Below are 25,022 nucleotides of genomic sequence, written 5' to 3'. Positions count from 1 at the left end.
AAGATTCTGTTCATTTAAATGATCAAATCTGGTAGGTTGAGATGTTCTGCTAATGAGAAAAGATTTATTTTAATTACTGTTAAAATTATGGTTACTATAAATAGTAATATGGAATCAGTACTGTAGTGTTTTATTTTTTAAGTTGGCAGACATTAAAATGAACCTGGCCGGGTGGTTCAGTTGGTTGGAGCATCATCTCCTGCACCAAAAGGTTTGGGGTTCAATCTCTGGTCAGTGCACATACCTAGGTTGCAGGCTTCCCCAGGAGGCAACCAAGTGGATGTTTCTCACATCGATCTCTGTCTGTCTGTCTGTCTGTCTCTCCCTCACTCCCTCCCCTCTTGTCCCTCCTCCCTCACCTTCCTCTCTCCAGAATCAACATATCCTTGAGTGAGGACTAAACAAAAAAAGTAAAAAATTTCATCTTAAAAAATTAAAACATAATCATAAGTATACATAATATCATAGTTTTATTGTCATTTAACTACTTCCCCTTTGATATCAAAGTGTTTCTGATATTACGCTATTGTGATGAACATCTTATCCAAAGTTAGCTATGTTTCAGATCCATTTCTTTAAATTCTCAACAGAGGATATGTTTATTGATTTTAGAGAGAGGAGGAGGGGAGAGGGAAAGACAGAGACAGAGACTTCCATGTGAGATACATGGATTGGTTGCCTCCCAGGGATCGAACCTGGCACCTGTTGGTGTCCTGACGGTGCTCCCACAGAGTAATCCAGCCAGGCCTTAGATTCCTTCCTGAGCACTGGCTCCCAGGTGAGCTTCACCAGCCTGCCATCGATTGGGGGGTAAAGGGGAGACAGGAGGCGGAGCTCAGGCCATCTGAGGCCCAGGGTTTGGTGACCCCTGTTCCAGAGAATACATTCTTAAAAGTTGTTACTGGGTCAAAATCACAAAGGAGATGCTTGATAGTAATTGGTACATTTACCTTGCCATCAGTGTGTTACATTCCCATTGTCACTGCGGGCTCATCCATTTGCTTTCTACCCAAGAAACTGATAGAACTAGTCTTTTATTTTGTTGTTAAACCAAACTTTTATAAGCACGTGATATCCGTGTACAAAAGCTTTTGGTAGCTGGAAGAGGAAAAACTCTTGTATATCCTTACATTGAGAATATAGTTAATCTGCTTGAATAAATGGGATATAAAAGACCAATTAGGGAATCAACATGAATAAATGTAGTACTTCTTGGAGTTACTCAAGTCATGTAGTTAATGTGGCCTTGCAAAATTGCATCTATTAGTTTTTATAAATCAAATCCTTTTTTAAGTGCACTGTTGGAGCTCTTTTAAATAAATCCTATAATAGATTGGTAGTAACAAAATAGTCATGGGGATGTAAAGTACAGCATAGGAAATATAGTCAATAGTATCGTAATCACAATGTATGGTGTTAGGTGGGTATTGGAAATATCAGGGAGAATGCTTTGCAAAGGATATGATTGTTTAACCACTATGCTGTACACCTGAAACTAATACAAAATAATATTGAATGTAAACTGTAATTGAATAAAAAACCTATAATAAATTTTTGATAGGTGTGAAAAATATGTCCTCATTCTGGTTGTATTTGTTTCATAAGTTCAATTGTTTACTTATTTAAGTAATGAATACCTTCATTATGCATAAATAGGCCCTGTGATACGGTAGGGTCTCAAGATATGAGTACCAGCCATAATACATTGTACTGCTTTCATGATATTACCTTTGTATAAATAACTTAAAGAGAGCCGAGGCTTTCCTCATCTAACGATTTGAAAGGTATTAGGAGTGTTATTCTTCGCTCCAACATTTCTGTTTAAAACATATACCCCTGTAACAGTGTTTAACAGTTTCTCATTAGAAGGTAATTCTTTTGCCTTTTCTATTTTTAAAAAGGCTACTCTAGGGGAAGTGGAAAGGTAAAGGTTGGCTGGAACAAGGAGGAGGAGGTATTAGGAAATAAGGAGAGACCAGCTGGCCAGGTGAGAATGGAGGGAGTAGAGGAATTTGAGAGAACAAATAATGTGCTAAGTTCTTAAACTGTTTTGGAGCTGTGTAGGGCATATGTACATACAGCAGGCTTTCCCGAAAGTGAGGAATTTAGCCTTGTTCACATGGTAAGGATGAGCTGGAAAACAGTGTCATGCTTGAAATGAATAATAATGATTTTCCTAAGCTTTCACTTGGAAATTTAAGTTATCTTGAAAATTTCAATTTAGGTTATTGCAGATTGTAAAGGTACTCAAAGGTAAATCATACTATAGTTGTTTCTTCATAGTTAAGGTTGAAAGTTCTGCTAGGATGAAATTGCTATGTTCAGTTTCTACTGTGCAGTCTTCATTTCTGTTGTATGATTTACCAAGAGCCAGAAGGAAAATGACTTGTTAATTTAAAATTTAAACAAAACCTCACTTAACATTGAACTCTCCACTTTGCAATGTGTAGCAGATAAAGCACAGCTTGTTGTGAATTCAGAGCATGATCCGAAAAGTGTGCCAGCTATTTCTGATAGAACGGAGAGAAAGCCGCAGCAGGACATGAAGGCTGAGGAGCTTCTCTCCTGAGTTCTCCTTATTGTTTTGATTTAAAATAACACTACACACCATATTTAATTAATTAAAAATGTTTGCAGGATATTTTTTAAAGACTTTCTGGTTTGTAATTTTTACAGCATTTTAAAATCTCGGCATGGATGATTGCAAGGTGACTGTGTAACAGAATCTGTAAAAATACTAGTATGTTCTGGAACCAAATGACACCTTCACCAGAGGATGTGACTCCCAAAGTAATTTTATGAAACGTTGTTACTTTGCATAGATTATTTAACCTTTATTCTTCTGAGTGGAGTAGTCACTTTGTGATATTTGGATAAAATGTAAATAGTCCTTACTGTCTCTGAGTGCATTCCTGCTCATTTTTTATGTGTATGATAAAACATCAAGAAACTTAGAGATAAAGTCCTCTTTACGCAGAAAAGTGGCTGTCTATACAGAAAAGGCGTCAAGATTGTAAAGGATCTTAAGAGTCATATAATCATGTATCTGCTTGCTTCTCGAGTCCCTTCCCCAGCGCCCTGCTGTTTCCTCTTGAACACTTACTCCCTCTCCCGTGATTAAAATGTTCCCTGTTATCAATCCTTATTTGAGTTGATGAAGAGATGGAACTTGATTCTTGTCATTAGTAACTTTGTTTCCTTAGTTTGAAGTTTCTGAATTAGCCTTAAACCTAAAGGTAGTAGCAGTTTCATTAGAATACTTGTGTGGGTCCCTACTTAGCACGCCATATTTTCCTCAAGTGTCAAGATATTTAAATAATTACTTTCTGAATTCTTTAGCATAGAGCTCTTAGCATGTGTTGTTTCTCCCCCCATCAAAACTCACTGAAGCAACATCTGTATTTCCTAGAAGCGCATGTGTTACAGGTCCTATATGTTTCTAACTAGGTGTAGTTACTTGAATTTATCTTCAAATATATTATTTAGTGTGGGTCTAGCCAAACTTACCTTGACATATCTGTTGTAGATATTAATAGTTTAAAGTAATTTTTAAGTACTTTTAGTGTATGAAATAAAAGCACTGCTTCAAGTTTAAATGTGCTAACAAAAATGTTCTACATTGATTATAATTTTAAAAATACAATATATAATAGTAAATTTGTAAAATATTTTCTGTCTTAGGCGAGGGTTAAATCCACCACACCGGGTGAAATCTATCTCCATGACTACATTCACACAACAGGAAATTGAATTCCTACAAAAACATGGAAATGAAGTAAGTGTTTTTACAATTTCAGTTTTTTTGTTGGCAGTCATTTTAATAAGATTTAATAAGTTTAGAATGATGAATTTCACTGTCTAAAAAGTTATTTTTGTATTTTATATTTGGGTATTTTAGAATGTATTCATTTTATGCTTTTAGGATTAATGTCTACTATGTAAGTACTTTGCCTTAAACCTGAGGTGAAACATATGTATTTAAAGTTCATCAGGGATGACTGTAAAAGCATTTTTGGAGGGTGTCTAGTATGGGAGTAATCGTTAGTCTTTGCTTTAAAAGATAAAACAAGAGAAAGAATAAACTTGGTGGTACTGTTGTAAACGTGTGTAAGACTGTTGCATGATCAGCTTTCACTTGAGGTCTGCTCCTTCCTTTTTCCTGCCTTTTTCATTTTGGATGTATGTGTGATGTTTGGTGATGGGCAGGTGCTCGGGGCGGGGGGAGGTTGGTGGTGTCACGGGAGTGTCACGGGACCCCGCAGAGTAAAGGTTTGCAGAGGAGTGCTGTCCTTCCACTCTGCTGTGTTGGGCTTTTGTCATTCCACTCTGTTGGTTTGCTTTCTTGTTTTTAGTTCCACGTTTTGCATTTGTAAAAGTTGGTGATCTAATATTTTTTTTAAAAACTGTAAAATTGACAAAGTGAACATATTTTATAATCTGGAGTAAGGATGAGCCAGTTACCCAGTTGATTAGTCACAGCCATTTTAATTTTATAGGAAACTCTTATCACTTCCTAGAAAGGGAATAATCGTTCAGTTGTGCTGTTCTGGTTGCACATTTTTGATACGAGATATAGAAAAGAAGTTAAGCACTAAGATATGATTAGCTTCCATCTTCTCTTTCTCCTTCAGAAGATACATGCAAGCATTTTGCTCTCTGCCGCTCTTCCTAACACTTTGATAGTAATATCTTAAATTTGCTTGCCTACTTGTGATGCACTTGTGTTTTTGATCCTAAAATAGTGGAAGTGTAAATTCAAAATTATCTGAAATATTTCTAAATATATGATTTGTAGAAGTAAGCACCTCGCAGCCTCCAAATTTTCCTGATAAGTTATTTTGAGTAATCAAGTTCCAGACTGATGTTAGTGCATTACAGGAAATCTAAAGCTAGATGAAAGGGCAGAAGGTTTATAATGACACTTTAGTGTAGAATAATGTATTTACGGGTTAAAATACAATTTAGACTATTGGGGTGAAGTTTGAAATTAGTGTGAAAGTGTAGACTTTAAATTACTTTTTTAGAAGGTTGGCCTAGTATGCAAAATTTTGGACATCAGAGTAGAATCATAAAGAAAAGAATAATATTCTCTTTTTAAATTAAAGGTCTAATGACAGTAGATAAAGTCAGAGCAACAGAACCGAAAAGGTAACAGTTCGTTGGGGAAGTAAGTAAAAATATCCAGACCAGTCAGTAGATAACATTAGGTGGAGACTGATCTCCAGAATACTAAGATTTTAAAAGAACTGTGGTAATAACACTTAATATGAGATCTACTCTCAGACATCTTCTACGTGTACAGTACAGTGTTGTTAACTGTGGGCGCGGCGTTGCAGCGCATCTCCGCACTTTCTCGTCTTGCACACCCGAACTTGGTGCCCATCGAGTAGCACCCCCCTCCCCTCCCAGGCCCTGGCAACCACTGTTCTCCTTCCTGCTTCTGTGAGTCTGACTATTTTAGATCTCATGTAAGTGGAGTCATACCGAAATTGCCCTTCTGTGACTGGCTTATTTCACTTTAGCATATGGCAGGATTAAGACTGAAATATCAAAATAAATTTAGAATATATGACAGGAAATACTAGATTTAGGTAATCCATTACATCAAAAAGTAGAAGCAAAATACAAACATGAGAGATGACTCGAATGGGTTCGTGAATCCTAAATTCTAAAAAGAGTCATGAAGCTTGAAAGGCCACTTAAAACACTCCCCAAGGCACTGTGCCCAGTACTGTGGATGCAGTTACAGACGTGTCACGGTGGCTTAACTGCCGTGGCGCTGACGGTGCAGCTGAGGGAGACAGGTGTGTAACACACTGCAACTTGGTGTGAGATAGTGAAGGTGGGTAAGAAGGTTCAGGAGAAATAGGGCTCAGTTGCTGTGGCGAAAAGAAGAGGATTGGGAAGCTCCCACAAGGGAGGTGACACATTTGCTCGTTTTGAGGGTGACTCCGACTTCAGCTGTCAGGAAAAGGTATTGAAGGTAGAGCGTACCAAGTGCACAAAGAAAAAGGGAAATTGATAGCATTTCTTACTGTTAGAAAATACACTGCCCTTTAAAATATTTGTTAAGGAAGACAGGCATTGTGTCCCTAAAGACATCTTACAACCAAAACACTTGGGTAGATATATTTGATTCTTTATAATATTAGCAAAATATGTGTTCTTAAAAACTTCACAGATGTGTACAATGTGAGAATTGATATTATGAAGTACAGGATGGTTGGTAAAATTTCATAAAAATATAGACTTCAAGTGCATGTGCTTTATCTATAGTTAAACATTTAAATCTTAAGTTTAACATGGCTAGGGAAAAGTATACAGATTTAATTTTTTTTTTTTAGTTTTTTTAAGATTTTATTTATTTATTTTTAGAGAGGGAAGGAAGGGAGAAAGAGAGAGAAAAACATCAATGTGCGGTTGCTGGGGGCCATGGCCCGCAACCCAGGCATGTGCCCTGACTGGGAATCGAACCTGCGACACTTTGGTTCCCAGCCCATGCTCAAGCCACTGAGCTACGCCAGCCAGGGCTAAATTTTTTAAATATTTCAAAATATTTTGACTGTGCATTTGCAAAGAACCATACTCAATCACATAACATTTTGGATTAAAAAGGAACTGTCATGAATCATGTGTGTGAATGGGTTCACACTGGAAGATGAGTGTTTCTGCAGTTAAAAGGTCAAAGTACATTGACATCGGGAGCAGTCTTGGATCTTCTCCCCGCCGCGGGGGACTTTTAGTGTTCTGAGGGGCACACCTGGGGGTGTTATTGGCTTGAGCAGGTAAGTTCCATAGTTACTGGAGGATACACAATATGGTAAACAGAATTCACCTACATTCTACATGCTCTTCATGTTTCTCTAGATGTTTTTATAAGAGAAAAAGCCTGTTTACAACCATCTGCATGTATAACTTAAGTGTGTTTTACATGCTTGCATTACAGTTGTAAACAACTTACTGCCAAAGAAGGTCATGCTGCCAATTCTAGAACTAAAGTGGGAGGGGACCAAGATGCCTAGCAAAGGACATGGACCCAGGGAAGCCATTCACTGAGACCATCAATGCAGTGGCTTAGCACATGTGAATATCTAGGTGTGATTTCGCTTTTCATTCAGAACCTTAAGTCTTTACTGTTTGGAAAATCACAAAACTGATGGCAGCATAACTGCCATTTGGGTCATTAATAAAGTATGTCTGTATTGGTCTGTTGGTAGCTATGGTAAGCAGATAGTGTTATTACTGTTAGTAAATATATATCAAAGACACACTTGATATTTAAAACAGTACATTACTAGTCTTTACAGATACAGCTTACAAATACTTGACTACTACTTCGGTATTCTCAGACTCCTACATTGTATTCAGTGGAGCAGGTATGTTCATTTTTAGGTTATAAAATATAGTATGCCAAATGTCAGTAAAATATTTTGTGACAAAGCACTTTGCATTTGTTATTTGCTGAAGCTGTTTTGACATTTTTTTCCAAAAGTAAAATATTTCCACATACTATCTTATAATGCTTTCTTTTGTATCAGACATTACTTTAAAAATGAGTGTGTGTATGGTGGTTTCCTCCATGTGTTTTCTTTTGTGATATTGTGGGTAAATCATGGCCCTATAGTTGAATTTCACTATTGGGTTAACTTCTGATTATCAGAGTTAATGGAAGGAGGGCTGGTGAACAGTGCTATAGATAATTCAGTAAAAAGGAAATGTAGAATTAATTTTATTTTGAAACACATAGTTTTTCTTTTCTAGTAGTAAATTAACCTTCTTGATTATGTTTTAGTACTGAGAGGAAAGGGGTTACTACTGAAGCCACACAGACCATGTATAAATGAAAGCATGCATTGATTGACATTATTTGATCTTTAGGCTAGGTTATAAAAGTAACTCCAAAACACCAACTGTTGCTTTGAAAAAATCCTTCTAGGTTGAGCAAAAAAGAAAAAGAACTCACAGACATGGACAACAGTGTGGTGATTGCAGGGGGTGGGGGATGGAGGCAAAAGAGGGTCTAGGGGGATAAATGGTAATGGGAAAAAATACAATAAAAATGAAATATTAAAGAAAACCCCTGATGAACAAAATAGAAACAGAGGCATGGATATGTGGAACAGACTGTCAGCTGTCAGGGGGGAGGGGGAAGGGGAACTGGGTGAAAGAAGGGGAAAGGATTAGCCAAAGAACATGTATGCATAACCTATGGACACAGACAACTGTGGGGATGGTCAGAAGGAAGAGGGGTGAGGGGTAGGTTGGGGGGGGGGTGGGGACCTCTGTAATAGTGTTAAGGAAAAAAATTGAAAAATAACCCCCAAAACTTACAGTCAAGATGGCAGAATACGTAAACATGGCTCGCCTCCTCGCACAACCACATCAAAATTACAACTAAACTAGAGAACAACCATCACTCAGCAACGTCAGAAATCATGTTGAATGGAAGCCTGACAACTATGGAATTAAAGAAACCACATCCATCCAGACTGGTTGGTGGGGGGGAGATGTGGAACGGGCTGGTCCCATATCCACGTGTGGTGGATAAAAATTCAGGAAAGGCTGTGTAGGGAGTGAAGAGTCCTAGCCCCACACCAGACCCCCAGCCCAGGGCTTTAGTGCCAGGAAGTTACGTCCCTATAACTTCTTCCCACAAAAACCAGTGGTGATTGAGTCAGTGGAAGAAACTTTTGGAGTCCCAAGCAATTCCTCGTAAAGAACCCACACATAGACTTACTCAGACTCACTCCATCTGAGCTCTGGCACCGGGTTAGTAGCTTAAAAGGCACCAGGGGCATACAGGGAGAAACTGAAGCGTTTGGCATCAAGGCAAGAGCTGGGGGACAACTTTCTCCCAGACAGAAAGGTGGGCAGAAGCCTTGTCCTTTTACTGGGCCCTCCCCCCACAGAACCACAGAGTCTGCAGGCTGGTGCCATGTCTGGAACTCCACCAGCCCAGCTAACACTGTTTGCCTCCCCACTCGGAGATCCCCTGAGGCTCCGTCTCACCCAGCTTATAGCTGTTAACATTGGCTTTTCCATATGTCTGGTCTTGGCTCATGCTTCACAACTTCCTACATTCTTTCAAACAAAACACAGCCAAGCTCTGTGAACCCCCAGCTCCCGTATCTTTTGCCAAGCAGCCCCAAGCAGGCACTAGCAGCATCCAGCCTAGATTCATAGCTTGTCTTCACCTGGGAATCCCCAAGTCCAGCACAGGTAGCAGCCATCTCAGATTGCTTTATAGCTCATGCAGGGTGACCTCGGTCTAAACATACTTTGAGGCTGACCTTGGCCTACACCACCCAGGAAACCCCAGGGCCTGTGCATCCAGTGGACAGCTACAGACCATGTTGGAGTACCACCAGCCTGCCCCTACACTGCTGATCCTTCACGGAGGGCAGAGGTTGGTGGTCATACCCAATCCTTGTAGCTGACAGGCCTAGGTAAATCTCTCCCATTGACCTGCCAGCAGAAACCAAGGCTCAACTACAAAGGCGTGTACTCAAGGGTACACCTCAAGTACCCAGCTTAGGTGATAGGGGAGGCTGTACCACTGAACCCTCCAGGACACCTACAACATTAGGCCATGCTACTAAGACAGAGTCAAAGCAGCTCTACCTAATACATAGAAATAAACACAGGGAGGCTGCCAAAATGAGGAGACAAAGAAACATGGTCCAGATGAAAGATCAAATCTCCAGAAAAAGAACTAAACAAAATGTAGATAAGCAATTTACCAGATGCAGAGTTCAAAACACTGGTTATAAGGATGCTCAAGGAACTTAGTGAGGACCTCAGCAGTATAAAAAATGTCCAGTCATAAATGAAGGATACACTACTACAAGTAAAGAACAATTTGCAGGGAAACAACTGTGGAGTGATTGAACTCGAGAGTCAGATCTATGGTTTGGAACGTAAGGAAGCAAAAAAACAATCAGAACAAGAAGAAAAAAATCCAAACAATGAGACTAGTATAAGCAGCCTCTGGGACAACTTTAAATGTTCCAATATTCACACCATAGGGGTGCCAGGAGAAGAAAAAGAGCAAGAAATTGGAAATCTGGTTGAAAAATAATGAAAGAAAACTCCCCTAATTTGGTGAAGAAAATAGACATGCATGTCCAAGAAATACAGAGAGTCCCAAACAAGATGTATGCAAATAGGCCCACTCCAAGACACACCCTAATTAAAATGCCAAAGGGTAAAGATAAAGAGAGAATCTTAAATGCAGAAGAGAAAAGCATTTACCTGCAAGGGCATTTCCATGAGACTGTCAGCTGCTTTTTCAAAAGAAACTTTGCAGGCTGGAAGGAATTGACAAAATATTCAGATTCATGCAACGTGAGGATCTACAACCAAGATTGTTCTACCCAGCAAAATATCATTTAGAATCTAAGGGCAGATAAAGAGCTTCCCAGAAAAGAAAAAAACTAAAGGAATTCATCATCACCAAACCAGCTGGTTAGGCCTTTTGGGCAGTTAAATAGCATCTTTGGGAAAGATTGGAGCTATTTTATAGTTAAAAACAAGCAGTGACACAAATTAAAATATTTTTGTAAATAAATTTAGTTGTTTTAAAATATTTATTTATTTTTACAGAGAGAGGAAGGGAGGGAGAAAGAGGGAGAGAAACATCAATGTGTGGTTGCCTCTTGTGTTCCCCCTACTGAGGACCTGGCCTGCAACCCAGGCATGTGCCCTGACTGGGAATTGAACTGGCAAACCTTTGGTTTGCAGACTGGCACTGAGACACACCAGCCAGGGCTGTTTCTAAATTTAAAATTCCAAATTTCAGAAGCTGTGTCATTTTAAGTCCAGGTATCACTTTATGATATGTTGTACTCAGAATCTAGTGAGGTTAAGCAGGACACTAGTGGCTATTTCATAAATCATCCTGTCTCTATGATGTGTTGGTCATTTTCAGTATACAGTAGTGGATTCTGGAAAGAGGAAGGCCAATGTCGGATAGAGCCTGTGGGACATTATCAGAACAAAGACAGTGAGCTTGTGGATAAGTCCTAAATCAGTGCATTGAACTATGTTTCTTTGAAGTTCAGTTAAAATCTAAACAATCTTAACTTAATTTGCTTCTCCATAGGGAAATCGATAAAATTGGGCAGGGCTTGTTAAGTATTTCTTGAAGTGCAGTGGTTTTCTGAGTAAAGGATCAGATTGGACTTGAGAGGTTAAGGATGTTGGACAAGATGCTTTTGAGCCTCAACTTCTGCAAGTGTAAAATGGTAACAATTTTTTGTTGTTGTTAATTCTAACCTGAGGATGTGTTTATTGACATTTTTAGAGAGGGAGAGGGAAAGGGGGAGGAGGAGAGAGACAGACAGACTTTGATGTGAGAGAGAAACCCTGATCGGCTTCTTCCCATACGCTTCCTGACTGGGGATTGAACCCACAACCTAGGTATGTGCTGTGACCGAGGATTGAACCCACAGTATTTTTTGGTATACTGATTGATGCCTCAACCAGCTGTGCCACCCAGCCAGGGCAGTAACAATAACATCTTTATGTGGAAAGTTCAGAATGCTTTCAACTCAGGCAACTTGTGGAGATTTCCAGCATATTTCTTGTTGAATAATAGATATTGAGGTGCTATTGAATCAGAATCTACGATAGAACATGGAATAGGAGATGGATTAATATTTTTTCACTCCTTGCTGTGAGTTGTTTAATGAGAGGGATTTTCCAGTTTTCATGGAATACAATAGTGTTATTTATATTAATATTTGAGTTATGTATTTAAATTCATGGAGCATTTTAACTGAATTTATGCACGCTTAAATAATAATGTAAACTGGCAGTTATTTTACATATTAAATCTATCATTGAGTGGCAGAGTTAGGTTACATACTTACTACTCCAGGATTTATAAATACCCTGCTGCTTGTAGCAGAAGTGGACAAGTGTTTTCTGTAAAGGGCCAGAGAGTAAATACTGTGGGCTTTGCAGACCACCTGCAGTCTCTGTTGCATATTCTTGTTTGAAAGTATACACCTTTCAACACGTGGGGACGGTTCTTAGGTCAGGAACAGGACAAAAACAGGCCAGTGGTCCAGTTTGATCTGTAGATGGTTGAATGTGGAATACCACCGTAACACTTCATTAAGTCTTCAGTTCTTAATTAAACATTTAAAAAAATTATTTTTACAGAGGATGAGAGGGAGAGAATCATTTTTTGTGTGGGCAACATTGATTGGTTGCCTCTTGTGCGCCCCCACCTGGGGACCTGGTGCGCAATCCAGGCATGTGACCTGTCCAGGAGTCAAACCAGCGACCTTTTGGTTTGCAGGCTGGCACTCAGTCCACTGAGTTACATCAGCCAGGGCCAAAGTCTTCAGTTATTAATACATTTTTTTATAACCTGACTGCTTTTCCTAGTTAATTATATTCTTGTTTCATTCCCAGCAGAAATGTCTTGTTTACAGTGATCTTGGTTTTTGTTTTCTGTATATGCTGGCTGTATTCTAGTCTTGCCATTTTGCTTATGCTGTTCTACTCACACTGAATCTGTTTCCCAAGACCTGTTAGTGTTTGTACTCTCCTATCAAATCTTTTCAGGAGCGTTTTAGCCCACAGGAATGAAAACCTCCACTCATATTTAAACTATTTTTAAAAATAGCATTTACTGTAAGATTTTTTCACATTTTTTATTGCTCATAGTTTCCTCTGTATTGCTCTGATTATCCTCAAAACATTATAGATATTTCCATGGCATACTCCTTCATACTTATTCATTATGCCAGTAGCAGTGAGAATGTGTACAAGAATATATATATCTCTCTCCAAGGGAGTTTCAAACTTCATACCCATGTGAGTTTCATTGGTCTTACTTGTGGTGAGTTTTAAATTTTTTTAAAATTTTATTAAAAATTTTAAAGTCCTGGCTTCTACTCTCCAGAGATTCTGACCCTGGATATGGGTTGAGGCACAGGAGTGTGTCTGTATTTTAAGCCAGAATCCCATGTGATTCTGATGCTGACAGCCATAGACCACCTTGAGAAAACCAGTGTAGTGTAGACTCCAGAGTTGGGCTGGCAGCAGTCTGTGGTCTGGTTTCTGCACCACTGATTAATGAACCTTGTCACCTTGGGCAGACTTCCTTTCCTGAGCCTCATTTTCCTTTCTAATCCATGTAATACCTGTCCTGCCTATTTCAGAAGGTTGATTTGAAGATACTGTATGTGAGATGTTTAGAAACTGATTCATTATATATATGTAAGGTGTCAGTTTTATGTGCAGACACCTTTTTAATCGATTCCTAAGCTCAGGGGGGAAAAGTATCATAGGAAAATGATGTGCTTTGAACTGAATTTAGTGAATTTAGTTCCCTCTACATTGTAGAGGGAAATTTTTGTTAAATTTCAGCCAGCATGCTATTAATAAATGTGAAAAATTAATTCATTAATGATGGTAACATTAAAAATTTATCTATAAAAATGTAGTTATCAGAAAATTTCTTCCACATGAGGTATTTGAGATTTAAAACCATCTAACTCAAGAGTATTGAGGCATACTGTTGAATTATTTAAAAAGAATATTTGTTTAATTTTTGAATATGAAGAAATGCACCTATGTGTTTTCTTTCCTCCTTTTAAGAGTCTGTTTGAATCAAAATGCAAGTAAGACTTATACATTATAAATGCAAATGTGGGTTTTAAAACTCTGTACTGCTGACAGAGGATTGGAGGCTCGATGGATCACTGTTCAACCTGCAAAGGCCTGGCTGGGACCAGGCAACTTCTTGGGGCCTGTGTCATTCGCTCTTTGCGGTAGGGCCAGGTTTTGTGTCAGAGCCCATGGTGAGAGGCTAGGCTCACAGCAGGTGGCTACCCTGAATCTGGATGCTCTGTAACCTGGAGTCCCTGGGAAACACTGCCACTTAAGTGACTTCAGGCTTTGCAGCAAACTCGTATCACAAGTGCCCTATGACACATGTCTGAATTGCCCTTCACCTGTGTCTTTTCCATTGCTCCAGCACCCGCTGCTACTCAGGCTCCTGAAAGTTGATACTGGGTTCTCACTGCAGAACTGGAAGCCTATTCAGCTGCTAGGACGGAAGCTGACATTCATACTGGCAACAGAGGGTGCCGTCTAGTGGTAGGGTGCATTACGAGCTGGTAAGAAGAAACTTGGGACAGGCTCTGGACCCATAGATTTTTGAAGAATTGGTGATGGTATTTTTATGTTGTTTCATGAAATTCAAGCCATCTTGCACAGGAAAGATCAGCTATGTAGAGGAGTAGCAAGAGGCCATATCCAACAGGATCTCTTTGAAGAATTAGATATATCGGTCTTTTACTGGACCATGGATACCACCAATTCCCCTAGGACAAGCTCATACTGGCCTGTGATGAGTAACAGATGGATAGATACATAGATATTTGCTACATATAGCACAGTAGTTACAGTTATTGTATCTGCATATTTCATGATAAAATGTTGAGAGGTTGGTGGCGGGGAAGACAGATCTGTCTGTCTTCTAAGGATGGAGCGGCTGTGAGCAGTCATCTGGTGCCATAACTTGTTCTTTGTGCCGTCTCACGCAGCGTGGTGCCGTGGGTCTTAGTGTAGGTGAGTGGAGTCTCCTGGTAGTGTGCGTGCTCTACTGCAACAGCTGCTCTGCTTGCTGGGGGCCTGGTTCGGCTACCTGCTGCAGTGTGTCTCAGAAGCCCCCGCTCATCACAGGGCCCTGGTCGGGTTCAGAGGCTCTAAGCCACAGCACAACAGCCAGATCTGTCTGTCTTCCCCCGCCTCCAGCTTCCCAACAGTTTACTATGAAACACTCAAATGTACTTAGAAGTTGATAAATTATGCAGGTACAATAACTATAACTGTTGTGTTATATTTAGCAAATAATCTATGTGTCTATCCATTTGTTACTCATTTCAAAGTAAATTGCAAATGTTAGTTCATGTCACACCTAAAATCTTTACTCTCTCATTAACTACAATTTATTATTGTTAGTTTTTTGAGGTATAATTTACATACAATGAAATGTAAAAATCTTAAGTGTACCTTTGGAAGAGTTTTGATAAGTGAATCTAGTTTGGTAACCCAAAGCCCAATAAAGATACAGAACATGACCATCATCCTGAAAAAGTTCCCTGACATTCCTTCCTATTGAATTGCTCTCATTTCAAAGGCAGCCCCTGTTCTGATTTTTGTTTATATTCGTATAAGTAAAATAGTAAATCATGTGCCATTTTGTATAAAGGCTTCTTTTGAGAGTTGTGCACGTGGATGCCTGTAGCTTGTTCCTCTTTTTATTACTGAATAGTATTTAGTTGTATGAAGGTATCAGAATTTGTTCATTCTTCTTTCTCAGATATATGTTTAGCGAATATTTCCTCCCAGTCTGTGGCTTTCTCATTTATTTTCTTATTGTTGTCTGTGGATAAACAGAAGTTTGGTTTTTTATTTAAATAAAATGCATCAATTCATAGTTTTATAATTACTGCTTTCTCTATTCTGTCTTGAGAAATTTCTGCCTTCTCTCACATAATGAGAATAACCTCATTTTATATTTTAGAGGCTCTAAAAGCCTTAGCTTTTATGTTTACATCTATGATCCATCTCAAATTAATTTTAGTGTATGTATGATAGCAGTCAAAGTTTATAGGTCTCCATGAGTGTACGTAGTTGTTCCAGCTTCGTTTGTTCAAAACACTTTCTTCAATGGATTGCTTTGGAGCTTTTGTCAAAAATGAAGTGACTTTGTAAGTATTGGTATGTTTCTGGGCTCTCCATTTTCATTTATTTATTCATTAATCCTTATGCCAGTGCTACACTGTGTTGAAATAAATCTTTAAGTCAGGTAGTGCAGGTCCTTCAGTTTCATTTTCTAAGAGATCGCTTTACATATTCTGTGTTAGGGGTGGCAAACTGTGGTCACGCAGCCAAATTTATATGGCCACTTGAGTGATCTCCTGTTGTTCGACATGGAGAACAAGTTGGGTCATCCCTTTCTGTCCTCATTACCCTCTCCCCTGTCGGCAGCTGCCGGGACCAAATGGTGTAGTCTTATTTGGGGGTGGATGACTCAGTCATCTTTGGCCAAATGCTCAAATGGAGATGACTGGGCTCTCTCGGATGAGAGAAAGGAACATTGGGAGCTAAGTGCCGCTGGCACAGAGAATGAAAATGACCCAGGGTTGTTAATTCAGATGATCGGTTTTTTTTCCTTTTCCTTTTCCTTATTTATTTATTTATTTTTATTTTTTATTTAAAGAGAGAAACATCACTGTGTGGTTGCCTCTCACATGGCCCCCACTGGGGACATGGCCCGCAACCTAGGTATATGCCCTGATTGGGAATCGAACTGGCAACCCTTTGGCTCACAGCCCGTGCTCAGTCCACTGAGCTACACCAGCCAGGGCTCAGATTATCAGTTTCCTGTGTCAGTTTTGATAAGTTGTATTTTTCAGGGAATTTACCTGTTTCATCTAAGTTGTCATATTTATTGATGTAAAGTTATTTATAATAGACCCTACTATATAATGTGTATTGGGTCTGTATAATTAGGTCTTTATTCTATTTACTCTGGGTTATTTGCTTTTCTTAGCTTGTTAAGGTAGAACCTAACGTAATTGATTTGAGAACTTTTTTTCTAATATTATTTTAGAGCAATAAATTTTCTCTAAGCTCTGCTTTAACTGCTTTGCACAAACTTAGATATGTTATATTTTATCATTTAGTTCAAAATGTAGAGTATTAGCTGATGTTTATATTGTTCCTCTGCAATGTTAGGCCATTTTGAAGCTTTTGAACATTTTCAAAAAGCTCTGTAGCTCTGAACTTCATCTAAGAGCTACACCAGCCAAGGCCCTTTTTTACTCTTATTCTATCTCCCTTCTTCCTTCTTCCAACTCCCCCCTCTTCTTTCTTCCCCCTCCCTAAGCCCAGTCATTTATTCAATAGTTTTACAGTATTTGGGTTTTACTGATTTTATGCACATAGGATCAGTGTTACTCTGTAATATGTTACCTGTAAGTTGATAGTTGGATATAGTAGCTTCTTAAGATCCACATTTAATTTGAGGAACGGATCGGGGAAGAACCACTGTTTCATAGGTTGGGTGTGTTCTTTTATGGAGAGACTTTTTGGGGGTGGGTGGGTGGTTGTGTTAGCTGCTAATACTAACTCTATGCCTATGGTTATTACTTAAGGATTTGAAAATCATGATATTCTAATTTAGTCATTTTCCAAGTGTAGTCTGGGAACCTGTAGGGGATCTTGAGACATTTTCAGGAGGTCAGAAAATTTAAATAATAATTTCAAGACTCCATTTGCTGCTTTTGCTCCCATTTTGATGAGTATACAGTAGAATTTTCCAGAAACTATGTAACATAAAAATGCAGAAGCTGTTGAGAAGTCAGCTGTCTTCTCTTTAACCAGATATTAGTGAAATTTGCATGTAAAACAATGCCATTGTTCTCAGTAATTGTTTTGTTTTAGAAAAATAGAGCTATTTTTGAGCCTTTTGGTCAAGATGGTGTAGGTAAACACTGTGCCCACCTCTCCCGTGAGCACACCAAATCACAACTAAGTTATAGAACAAGTACCTTAGAGAACCACCTGAAGACTAGCCGAACAGAACTCATCACTAAGGTCATAGAGAAGCAGCCATGCGAGATGGGTGGGAGGGGCAGAGACATGAAACGGGCTGGTCCTACACCCGCATGTGGTGGTAATCCAGAGGGATACCTCAGCTGTGGAGGTTGCCCCAGAGTGAGGGGTACCAGCCCTGTACTGGGGTCCCCAGCTTGGACCACCAGTGCCAGGAAGAGGAGTCCCAACAATATCTGGCTGTGAAAATCTGCAGGGGTTCCCTCCCAGTCAGATGGAGAGCTCTTGGAAACCCAGGCATCCTCTTAAAGGGCCTGTACATGTACTTAGTCACTGAGGGACACACTTGCTCTGAGCTCCTGCCTCGATCTGAACTCTAGCACTGGGCAGCTGCTTGAAAAGTTGCCAGGGATATACAGGGAGGAATTGAAGTGTTTTGCTTCAGGGCCAGGCCTGGAGGGGCAGTTCTCTCTGCCATTGTGTTTCTTTGTCGAGCCCTTGGCCCACAGAGCTGGAAAGTGGACACCTTGTTCTTTTGTTGATCCCTCTCCCAACCCAACCTGCAGGCACCGTACCTGAGTCTCCATCAAACACTCCACCCTGAGAACCTGCACTACCCACCTTGTGCGCAGGCTTGAACCTCTTTTAAGTGGCTGCTATTCACAAGGGGTTGTCCTCGGTGCATACCAAAGACTCCTTAAAATCCCTGCAGGGTCCACAGTCCCCAAAAATGCAGCAGCTGGCCTCAGTGTGCCCTTACTTCTGTTGCTAAGTGGCCCCCAGCCTGCACTAGTGGCAGCTGTTTTCAGTTCACAGCATAGCCTCTCCTAGGCACTTCCATGCCCAGTATAGGCAGTTACCATAGATCACTTCGTAGCTTCTACCAGGTACCTCTGGGCTGGGCACAGGCAGCAGCTGACCTAGGCTTGCATCACAATCTCTTCCAAGAAGTCCCAGAACCAACACACCTGGTGACAAGCCTTTGACCATACCAGAATACCACCCAAGTAGCTCCACAAAGAACATACCCAAAGGGTGGACGCAGCAGGTACCAGAGCCCTGCTAAAGCAAATCCTACTCCATGGAGTCAGTGCCCACACAACCGCTCACCAGCTGTAGTCATGGCCCATCCTCACACTGAGTCAGTCTGAGGGTTAGTTCCACCCACTGAGGTGCCAACAGCAGTCAAGGCTCGACTACAATAGGAGGGCACCCTCAACCAATACAAGGGGTACAACTGGAGCACTTGGCTCAGGTGAGCAGGGAGACTGTGCCACTGAACCCCACAGGACACCTATTACATAAGGTCACTCTGCCAAGACTTGGAGATGTAGCAGATCTACCTAATATATATTCAGTAGAAATAGACATAGGGAAGCAACCAAAATGAGGAAACAAACAAATACGTCCCCAATGAAAGAATAGAACAAGACTCCTGAAAAGGAACTAAAAAATGGAGGCCAGCTACCAGTTACAGAATTCAAAACACTGGTTTATAAGGTTGCTCAATGAATTTAGGACAAGGATAGATGAACTCAGAACTTCAACAAGGAGATAGTAAACAAAAAAATAAATAGAAACTAAAAAAGAACCTGTAAGAAATGAATACAGTAACTGAAATGAATATATTAGATGGAATCAACAGATTAGATGATGCAGAGGATGAAATAAACAGTTAGGAAGACAAAGTAACAGAGGACAACCAATCAGAACAGCAAAAAAGAAAAAAATACGCCCCCCCCCACCCATCCTGGAAATGAGAATAGTTTAAAGGACCCCTGAGACAACATCAAGTATAACAACATTTGCATCATATTGATTACCAGAAACAGAAGAAAGAGAGCAAAGGATTGAAACTCTATTTGAAGAAATAGTGACAGAAAACTTTATCCTGGCAAAGGAAATAGACATACAAATCCAGGAAGCACAGAGAGCCCCAAACAAGGTGAACCCAAAGATGCCCACATCATAAGACCATTAAGACACATCATAATTAAAATGCCAACAGTTCAAGACAGCCTTAAAAGTAGCAAGAGAAAAGCAGTTAGTTTCCTACAAGGGAGCTCCAGAAACTTTGCAGGCCAGAAGGGATTGGCATGAAATATTCACAAGGATTAAAAGCAAGAACCTATAGCCCAGATTACTCTACCCAGCAAGGCTATCATTTAGAATCAAAGTAGAGATCAAGAACTTCCCAGACAAGAAAAAGCTAAAGGAGTTCAACACCACCAAGCCAATATTACAAGAAATGTTGAAGGAACTTCTTTAAGAAGAAAACTGAAAATAATAATATTAATAATTAAATGGCAAGAGCTACATGCCTATCAATAATTACTTTAAATGTAAATGAATTAAATATTCCAATCAAAAGACATTGGGTGGCTGAATGAATAAGAAAACAAGACCAAAGTGTCCATTGATAAGTGATTGGATAAAGATGTGGTACATATAGGGTAGGGCAAAAGTAGGTTTATGTGAAACATGGCATTTATTTATTTTGAAGAAGAAAGTGTATTTATTTATTTTTAGTGAGAGCGGAAGGGAGGAAGAAAGAGAGGGAGAGAAACATCAATGTGTAATTGCCTCTTGTGCACCCCTTGCTGGGGACCGAGCCCACAACCCAGGCATGTGCCCTGACTGGGAATTGAACCGGTGACCCTTTGGTTTGCAGGCCTGTGCTCAATCCACTGAGCTACATCAGCTGGGGCTGGAATTTATTGTTGTATTATTATTTATTTATTCTTGTGTTATTTTCTATATGAATAACTGGAAATTTACTTTTTCTCCACCCTAGAATATTACTCAGCCCTAAAAAAAGACTGAAGTTTTAGCATTTGTGATGACATGGATGGACCTAGAGGATGTTATGCTAAGTGAAATAAGCATTCAGAGAAAGACAAATACCACATCATTTACTTATATATGGAATCTAAAAAAACAAGTAAAGAAATAAAACAGAAACAAACTCATAGATATAAGAAGCAGATTGTTACCAGGTGGGAGGGTGTTGGGGGACTGGGTGAAAAAGGTAAAGGAATTATGAAGTACCAATTGGCAGTTACAAAATAGGCATGAGATTGTAAAGTACAACATAAGGAGCATAGTCAGTAGTATTGTAATAACTGTATACTGTTGGGGGTACTGTACTTTCAGAGGGATCACGTCTCAAGTTACATAAATGTCTGCCTGCTTTGCTGTGCACTTGAAACTTACATAATATTGAATGTCAACTCTAACTGAAAAATAAAAATTAAAACTTATTTTATGTGTAAAAGTTATTTACATTAACATGCAGTAGTTTTATTGTTATTTAAGTACATTAGAACTACTTATAAATATCAGTAGATATATAGTGCACATAAATAGCTGTTTGTGGTGAATATTTAACTTTTCAAAATAATGAAATTGTTTATTTGATATGTTTCAGTCAGATGCAGTTATTCTTACTGATGTTCAAATTGCCCCCTTTAAATGAGATTATGTTTTGGAAACTTCAAAACTCACCTCTTGTGCAAATCTCATTTTTACCTAAATGAACTTTACATGCATATTTTTTCTCTTTGTAAATTAACCCATAAGCCACCCATATATTTGCAAAAGTTCAAAGAAAACTAAATGTTTCTTCTCCTCATTATGACTTATGTAGAATGTGGTATAGATCAGATTTATATTAGAGGCTTGTCTTACTTTTGGGCCGCTTAGTCTCACTTTTTCAGCCAGAAGGCTGCATTCTCAACCTTAGTCAGCTACCTGGCAAATGCATGCCTTTGGTTACCAGGACAGCCAGACAATAGAATGTCAGTAGTATCAATCACTCTCATGAAGCTTTAGGTTGACCTAAGAAGGGAATGAGTAGGTCATGTTAGAGGTGGTACACTGGTATTGATTCTATCCCTAAACCCTGGCTAATCCACACACAGTTCTTACTTCGTATCAACACAAGTAAATAGAACTGTTCTTAATACTCGGTTCTTTAGGAAACGATCAGACAAGCTTGCCCATTCTCCCTTGCTCAGGTCCTCTTTTGTTCTAGTTGTATTCTGGAAAATATAAAACTTACTCTGTGGCAAGAAAGAAATATAAAGCTTTGGTTAATTTTTCCTTCTTGCAAGCTTGCCTATCAGATTCATATTGTCTTTGGGAACGGGAGTATTTTGCTTGAAGAGGCCGCACAGATTAAGTTTACAAGAATTGGAACCAAAACACTGGTGGGAATTTTTTTTCTTTTAAGAAAATGATTCTAAAGTTCATCTGCTAGGTCAAAGAAGTAAAACTTTGCTGGAAAGAATTTGTAAAATGAAGAGTAAATAGGATTGGCTCTACTTAGATACTAAATAATCTCTTTCTCTATAGGCAATGATGTGCAATATAAATTTATAGTAATTACATCACTATGAAAATAGTACAAGAATAGACACAGATCTATAGACTAGATGCTGAGATACACTGTAACTCTTACATATATTAAATGTGTCTGTGGGGTTATTGTAAAATAAATGAAGTTCAGCACTTCAGTGTGGGAGGAATTGGTTATTCAATACCCAGAGTTGATGAGAATGTTAACTGACATGGTATATACCAAAATACATATCAGAAAAAATGTCCAGTTAAAATTTTAAAGCCATAAAGGAAGCCATAAAAATACAGAAAATAGTTTCAAAGTATCTCCCTACGCAGTACTTATTAGTCGTCAAAGGAAAGCTAGTGATCACTGTGGAGAAATCCAGCATATGTAATTTTAACCAGGCAATCAAAGTTGACCTCACCAGAAGTGGGACAAACTGATATCATGTGCATTCTGATGTGATGCCCTGCGAAGGGCAGAACATAACTTACGTGGTTCTCTCCCCCCGCCCCAAATGCATAACATGAATTGAATCATGAGGAAACCTAAATTAAGAAACATAGTACAAAATAACTGGCCTGTACTCTTCAAAGACATCAAGGTGACAAAAGATAAAGACAGGCTAAGGAACTGTTCCAGATTAAATGAGAGTCAGGAGACAAGACAGTTATGGGTTCTGTACTAGGAGGACCTTTTCTTTTTGCTATACAGGATATTATTAAGAAAATGGGCTGTGAATTCGATAACAATAATAGTCTGTGGATTAGATATTATAAAATGATTTCCTGATTTTGATCATTTAGCTGTGGTTATGTAAAAGAATGTCCTTATATTTAGGAGGTAAATATTTGTGGGTAAAGTTTCATGTCTCAATTTAAATGGTTCAGAAAAAAACTTTGTCTTGAGAGAATGTGAATATTAGAGGCTGTGAGTAAAACTTGTATGGGACTTTTATCTGCTACTCTTGCAACTTTCCTGTAAAACAGATGATTTCATAAGAAAGAAAACAGGCAAAACTATAGTGTTTAAAGAGATACGCACTTGAGAGTGGACAATCAAAAACAGAAATGATTGCTATAAAACAGTAAAAAATGTAGCTGATTATGTATTGAGCACTTAAATGTGTAAGGACTTCATAGACTAAAAGCTGTGGAAGAAATCAAAAAGTACAAATTGATAAATAACCAGCTAAAGCATGGAAACTTGTTAAAGACATCACAAACAAAATTAAAAGGCAAAGCAGTTGTTTTTACCCACGTAGGATAATTTATAGATGACACCTTGGTTTGAGAAAGCAGGACAACTGATAGTTTTTCTTAAAACTACTCAGACTTCAGAAGATAATTTGTAAAGCACGTTCATGAACAAACATGTTTTTAGGGTTGGGAGGTGCTTACTAAGCTCATGCTCCTTGCTGGAGGAAGAAAGGGGGAAAGGCTCCCTGCCCCGGGAAACCACTAAACACTCCAGGAATGGACACCCATTCTAGGGGCCACTGACTAATCAGATCATCTCAAGAAACTGAATTAAGGCTCACAGAGACTGGATTTAAGTGATGAATCATTTGAAAGAAAAGGCAGTATGTAGTTGGGCCATGTGCTGTCCAAGGAATAAACAGGAAAACTGGCACTAAGAGAGCAAGAACAGGGATTAGACGAAGTGTGAAAAGCAAAAGTGATGAACTGTGTGTTCGGGGGAGATGTGGAGAGAAAGCTTTGGAAACAGATACCAGACCACCTAGGTCCCAGATGGCTTCTTGTGTGCAACCTGGGTTTGTCTCATATTCTTCAAGTGTTGCTGTATACTTCCCTAAACTGGTTTTATGGGGCCTGGTGTAGCTATACTTTGGTCTTCGCAGCCTAACTGGTCACAGTTCCGTCTGGCATAGAGATCGTGAAATAAGGCGTGGGGATGGGCCGAACTGTGTGTCCTGCTTTTCCTACGCCTCTGTCTACGAGAGGTGTCTTCATTCGAGCTATAGGTCTCCTTCACAGACCACAGACACTTGGCAAGCACGTTTATTTATTGGCATTTCCAGTGCTTAATTTCTGTCTAGTGTTCTGAATATTTGCTTCCTTTATCTTTTCTATTTGTTGGGAGTTATCAGTTATTTAGAAAACAAGTGTTAAATTAACCTGTTAATCTTCCCTGGCACTTTTTCTCCTTTATTTTCAAGGGAATAATTAGTTATATATAATAAACTGACCTTTAGATGGCCCTCGCTCTTGGAAAGTTCTTCCTCCAGGGAAAGGCTTCTTTCATTTGATGCTCTTCTCTCTGTTACTCCGCATGAACATTATATAACCAGCCTCTAAAGCAGGCTTTTATTTATAATCCTATTTAAATTGTTACCATTCTTAGATACTAGGATGGCATCATAGTCAGTCAGTCTGTGGTTGCAGGCAAGGCAGGTAGGCACACTTTTCCTGTAAAGGGTCAGATAGTAAATACTCGGATTTGTGGGCCGTACAGTCTCCTGTAGTAATTACCCAGCAAAGCAGCCATGGAAATAGAGGAGCATGGCTGTGTTCTAACTGACCTTTAGCTGCAAACACAGACCTTAGGCCAGATTTAACCCATGAGGTGTAATTTGCTAGCCTTTGGCCTATATATGATAAGAATTTGGATTAGTTAATTTATTACTTCTGCATGAGTAAGTTGGTAAGTTGGTAAATGTTCTAGGTCAGTAGTAGTATTTTAAATGGAACAAAGGAAAAAGATATTTGTACTGTATATAACATATATTTGAGGACTGTTAGGAAGTTGCTTTCACTCCTGCACCAGATATTTATTTACTGTCTACTGTGTCAGACACTGAGAACACAAATTGTGGTGAATGAGCCCTGGCCAGTGTGGCTCTGCTGGGGCATCATCCTGTAACCTAAAGGCTGCTAGTTTGCTCTCTGGTCAGGGCGCATGCCTGGGTTGCTGGTTTGATTCCGTGGTCGGGGCGCATATGGGAGGCAACAGAGAGATGCTTTTCACATCAGTGTGAAATCTGGTGTGGGGAATGTTGCCCCTCTGGATGGGTTGGCCGGGGAGGACTTTCTGAGGAGGCCCCTGTGGCTGGAGAGGAGGGCGAGGATACAAAGGGAGT

The 25,022-nt window shown here is 39.3% G+C and overlaps 1 protein-coding gene across 6 annotated transcripts in view; it reads left to right on the top strand.

Annotated features, from left to right (window-relative positions):
- AGFG1 (ArfGAP with FG repeats 1) overlaps positions 1-25,022 on the top strand; it is a 64,462-nt gene that overhangs the window by 8,951 nt on the left and 30,489 nt on the right. For all 6 annotated transcript variants that reach the window (XM_045852923.1, XM_045852892.1, XM_045852932.1 and 3 more), the window contains exon 2: positions 3,682-3,775. In XM_045852923.1, the coding sequence (XP_045708879.1) occupies positions 3,682-3,775 (94 nt within the window). The remainder of the gene's footprint in view (positions 1-3,681; positions 3,776-25,022) is intronic.

The sequence above is a fragment of the Phyllostomus hastatus genome, unplaced genomic scaffold (assembly GCF_019186645.2).
Source record: "Phyllostomus hastatus isolate PE091 unplaced genomic scaffold, TTU_PhHast_1.1 phas_contig_137, whole genome shotgun sequence".
In the NCBI taxonomy this organism is placed as follows: domain Eukaryota; kingdom Metazoa; phylum Chordata; class Mammalia; order Chiroptera; family Phyllostomidae; genus Phyllostomus; species Phyllostomus hastatus.
This window is presented reverse-complemented; position numbering and strand designations above follow the sequence as displayed.